Source organism: Meles meles, chromosome 3 (assembly GCF_922984935.1).
Source record: "Meles meles chromosome 3, mMelMel3.1 paternal haplotype, whole genome shotgun sequence".
Lineage (NCBI taxonomy): Eukaryota > Metazoa > Chordata > Mammalia > Carnivora > Mustelidae > Meles > Meles meles.
The window spans coordinates 135,623,468-135,628,791 of NC_060068.1; the positions used below are offsets into that span (position 1 = coordinate 135,623,468).

Below are 5,324 nucleotides of genomic sequence, written 5' to 3' on the forward strand. Positions count from 1 at the left end.
AACTATTTCACTCACGTATTATCTATATACAAGCTCTGTGAGAGCTAAGGTGTTTGTTTGCTTTGTCCACTGCTGTACTCTTAGCACCTAGAACAGGGCCTGGCACAAAGTAGGCACTTAATAATATTCATTAAGTGGAGGTATCGATGCTGCACAGTACTTATATATGTGTGTTCTATTTATGTGTAGTTTAACTACTGCCACAAGCGGGGACTTCCACGTGCTTTTGATCTCTTGTGACTTTGAAGAAGTTGTTTAACTTCTTTTAGACTTGATTTGCTCTTTATAAAACACGGATAGTAGTTGGACGTATAATTTATAAATCTGTTGTGAGGATTAAATTTTTAAAGGAATGCAAAGTGGCTAGTAACGTGGTTGGCTTGTTAGTTCTTAAAAATGATTGTGTTTTCTCTCATTATCAGTCATTCATCAGAAATAAACTTATGGGACTATATGGTTGACTATAATATAGAAAAACCCAACTTCTTATTTTTAAACCTGAGAGTGTTAACTTTTAGTGATTGTGTCCTTATTATTGAATATAAGCCACTTTTATTTTTATTTTATTTTTTTGAGAAGTCACTTAGCACCTTTAGGAAAAAAAATGTTTAGCTCTTCAGAACTAAAAACCTTTATCTTTGCAATTCCATTTTCTAGCTGGTCCCCAAATTCATACTTGCTCAATCAATTTTGTGGAATAAACAAATAGAAGAATTAATCTCAGTGGCCAAAAGGAAGTTCCTATTTATTGGAAAGCAACAATGTATCAGGTACTGTGGTAGGCACCAGGGATATAAAAAAGAACATTTTTTATATCCTGGGTGGCTCAGTTGGTTGGGAGTCCAACTCTTGATCTCAGCTCAGGTCTTGATGTTAGGGTTATGAATTCAGGCCCCGTATTTGGCTCCCTCTGGGAAAGGAGCCTACTTAAAACAAATAAGTAAAGTGTTTTTTTATTTTGTTGTTGAGATTTATTTCAAGACCTCCACCTGGTAATTGTTTCTTTTTTTAAAATGTCTTATTTATTTATTTATTTATTTATTTTTATTAACATATAATGTATTATCAGTCCCAGGGGTACAGGTCTGTGAATTGCCAGGTTTACACACTTCATTAGCACTCACCATAGCACATACCCACCTCCTGGTAACTGTTGAGCTGGAGGGGGCCACATTTTATTTTAGAAGTAGTCTTCTAACTGGGGGAGGGGGTATTTGGATTCATCACCTGTGTAAAGTAAAAAAAACAAAAAACAAACAAACAAAACAAAAAACAATGCCAGAAAGATGTCTTTGTCATAATTTCTCTGAAGAGCTTTTCAAATAAGCAAGACATCAGTGATTTATCAGGTAGACATCAAGAGTGAAGCAGCAGGCATACCAGTGGGGGAAATCCTATGGTAATTCAAGACCTGTATGAATTCCTGTGGTTCCCAGTAAGTCCCCACGCATATTGCTAACTGCAAACGATTCCATATTTGGTGCAGAATGAGAGTCTAATGGTGAGCCATGCACTCTGAGGCAGAGAAAAGTCCTGATCTGAGTCACAAGACCTGGGATGGAATCCAGCTCTGCGTTCTGACGCTGACCAAGATAATCCTGAGCCTTAGTTCATCATCATAAAATTACGGTTTTAAGATTTCACCTCCTTCATACTAGAAAATGGGTGAGAGAAGCCTCCCTACCCTGGAAACCACTATACAAATGGAGCTCTGGTTCTAACAGGTAGCAGAAGCCCCTTGGGGCTGTTTACTCAGCAAATTCTTCTGAGAGTCTTTGAGCACATGCTCTACACCAGGGCAAGGAGAACAGCAGTCCCAATAGAATCCCTGCCCTTAGCAAGCCCACAGTCCGCTTCCGGGATTGGATCCCTAGGACATAATGTAGCAGATGCGAAAATACACTTGCAGGAAGATGATCATTATAGGGATCTCTATAACAACGACAAAACTGGAAGCAACCCAGATATTTACAGAAGCAGATGGTTTCATACATTATGCATCCTAACATCTTGATTGAAAGAATATGCAGCCTCCCTACACCTCCACCCCGTGGGAGTCAGCCTTTCCCCCCGGGGGAGATGGTGGTTAGCTTGGGGAGAGACTGGTGACCCTGTGCCCAGGGGGTGGCTGCTTGGAGGCTGGGACAAAGGGGTGTGTGATGGGAACAGGTCATAAAGGACTGTGGAGGATAAATGAGGTGGTGAGAGGAGATTTAGGCAGAGCCCTGCAGGGAGATGGGCAGTTGCCTTCACTCCCTCTCTCTCTCAAGGACTCGATTTGTGGCTGGTGGAGCTGTCTCAAATGAAGAGAACAATGAGCAGCGAATGTTTGTTACCTTACTACACGGCCCACAGCTACCGTTCAATGGGCGTGTTCAATACCTCCATGGGGGACCTGCAACGAGAGCTGTACAAGGGAGGAGAGTATGACATTTTCAAATACGCTCCAATGTTTGAAAGTGAGTTTATTCAAATCAGTAAAAAAGGAGAGGTGATCGACGTGCATAACCGTGTTGGAATGGTGACTGTGGGCATCGCGTCCACCAGCCCCATCCTCCCTCTACCTGATGTCATGCTGCTGGCTCGACCAACAAAAATCTGTGAAGAGTATGCCAGACACACCCGGACCACCAAGGGGAGAGGTCGCAAGCCCACGAAGACCCTAGAGCTCACCAGGCTGCTTCCCCTCAAGTTTGTCAAGATCTCCATTCACGATCGGGAAAAACAGCAGCTGCGCCTGAAGCTTGCCACTGGCCGCACTTTCTACCTGCAGCTGTGTCCCTCTTCAGATGCACGAGAAGACCTCTTTTGTTACTGGGAAAAACTTGTCTATCTCCTGAGACCACCAGTGGATAGCTGCAGCAGTACCCCAACCCTGCACACGGCGGAAGCAGTTCCCCTAGAGGATGACAAGGGCCTCATGGTAAGCATCAACAGAGACTCAAGAGAATGGGGCAGGGTGCTTTGGGAGCACAGCTCAAAGTTGGTCCTACAGAGGCTCAGGTGTTCTCTGAGGCTCACCTTGAAAATGCACTCCACTTGAGTAGGCTCAGGGCCAAATGAGCCCCCCACTAGGGGATTTAACATCCCAGGGAGTTTCCGAGTGCTTCTCCCACTTGTTCCACAAGGCTGAATTTCAGAGAGACATCACAGACCAGCTGTTCTGGTCTCATACTCAGGGTTGTAACCCCCTTCCCTCCAAATGGGCATCCTGCTGGCCCAGTCTCTTTCTCCAAAGCTTCCCCCAACCCAGTTAGTCTCAGCAACTGTGGAACATTGTTAGCAATTAGGAAGCCTTTCCTTCACTCTCTATCTCTGTGACTACCGTGTGCTGATTAAAATCAGGACCACCCACGTGTGTGTGCACACGCAGGATTTTCGCAGTCACCCAAATACAAATTGTGTGGATCCCTTGGCCCAGCACTCCTACTTCTAGGAATCTGTTCTGCAGAGATGCAAAAGCGTGTATAAAAGACAAGTATATGAGGATGGGGAGTTGTATCAGTGCTTTCCCTGGTGCTGGGATTGTTAAGGAAAAAGCAAGTGACCATTTGACAGGGGTTCTGTAGATGGGATCTTGCCTCAAGTAGGAGTATAGATTCAATCATTTCGAAGGTCCTGCCACTTAGAAGCCCTTGAGTAGCTCAGCTCCAGCTCCACGCTGAGAAAGGAGCAGACAGCTCTAGGCTCAGTTTATCATCTCTCTCTTACCTGTTTCTTCTCCCCTTGGCACAGACCGCAGAGCTCCATAGAGAAGGGGATCGGGATGAGTTCAGGCTTCACAAGCCTCCTCGCCAGGTGTCCAGAGCCACCTCCTCAGGGTACGCGGGGGGAGAAGGAATCCATCACACGCAGAGCCGAATGCCGGGCTCCCCTGCAGTGGCGAGGGCTGCCGGGAGCGCCGAAGGGGCAGCCGCCAGGGCAGCCGGGAGCATGGCGGGGGCGGCCACGAGCGCTACCTCGGGGTTGGCCATGGCTGGGGCAAAAACAAGCTCTTCGTCAGGTGCGCTGAGCTTAGCAGCCACCAAGACTTCGAGCACAGGCCAGGTAAGCATGGCCCTGTCTGGAGCCACCAGCAGAAGTCCAGGAGAAAGTGGATCCAACAAGGCCATTGCAGGGGCTCTCAGTATATCCTCAGAGAGTACGAACGTGGCGTTGGGGGCTGCAAGCACGTCTTCGGTAGGTGCCTCGGCCCCATCGACGAGGTCTACCAGCCTCTCCCCAGGGAGCAGCACGAACGTGGTGTTTGCAGGTGCAGTGACGACCGGCGCACCTGCTGCAGAGAAAGCCACCGCCTGCTCAGCGGTAGGACCCCTCGTCTCCACCCTGCAGAGTGAAGGCTACATGAGTGAGAGGGATGGAAGCCAGAAGGTCTCCCTGCCCCGTGCTGAAACCCGGAAGGGAAAAAAAGAAAGAAGAGAAAAGAAGGACAGGACTTCCGGGAGGAAAAGTTCCCATCACCACAGGACCGGGGAAAGTCACCACAGGAGGACAGGAGGGGACAAGTCCACCCGGAGATCATCCTCCCGCCGGTCCTTATCCGGCGACGACAAACGAGAGGACAAAAAGGAAAAAGGGAAGAGCCACGGAAGAAGCAGAGGGCACAGCTCTCACAAGGGTGGCGGCCATAGCGCGGGGGCAAAGGAGTCAAGGACAGCTCACAAATTGGGGAAGATCAAATCCATAACCAGTTCAGGCGCTGTGAGTAAGAAATCCAGTAAAATTGGCTCTTTCTTCAAGAACTTGAAAGTCATTCCTGGTTCAAAAACAGTGGTCAGGTCACACGATAGAGAGCTAGACTTCGTGGCTAAGACAGTAGAGAAGCGCAACATAGAGGCCAAGTTAGAGAAGGCCCCGGGCAGCAAAGATCTGGAGATCTCTGGCACCGTGACATCTGAGACAATGGAGACCATAGTCATTGAAGCTAAATCTGTTTAAATAGGAGCTGGGCAGGAAGCTTGCAGTGGATATTCAGCCTCAGGGAAGTATCCCTAGAGAGTCCATTTTCGCTTTCTCTAATAAAGGAAATCATACAACTCCAAAAGAAATGCTCTCTTGTTTGAATGTCTATATCCCCTAGCCTGGTAGTGACCTCACAGTGGATCCTGTGATGTGACCCAGGGTGCAGCCTGAGACCCCAGCCTCCAGTCAAACAGAACCTCACCTTCCACCCATGACTGGCAGATCCTGTATGAGTACCATGATGTGCGTCCACTCCTCTCTGCCTTTGTTTTCCCCAAGACCGTGTCTACAAGTCACAGACTATAGCCTGGAAAGCACCACCCGTGGCATGTTCCCATGTTGTTCTTTCTCTTCCCCAAAGG

General features: G+C 47.7%; 1 protein-coding gene across 1 annotated transcript; it reads left to right on the forward strand.

Annotated features, from left to right (window-relative positions):
- Nucleotides 1-2,302: 2,302 nt before the first annotated feature.
- Nucleotides 2,303-4,938, forward strand: GARIN3 (golgi associated RAB2B interactor family member 3). The gene is made up of 2 exons (XM_045998828.1): nucleotides 2,303-2,923; nucleotides 3,736-4,938. Exons 1-2 carry the CDS (start codon nucleotides 2,303-2,305, stop codon nucleotides 4,936-4,938), a joined length of 1,824 nt encoding a protein of 607 aa, XP_045854784.1.
- The last annotated feature ends 386 nt before the right edge of the window (nucleotides 4,939-5,324 follow it).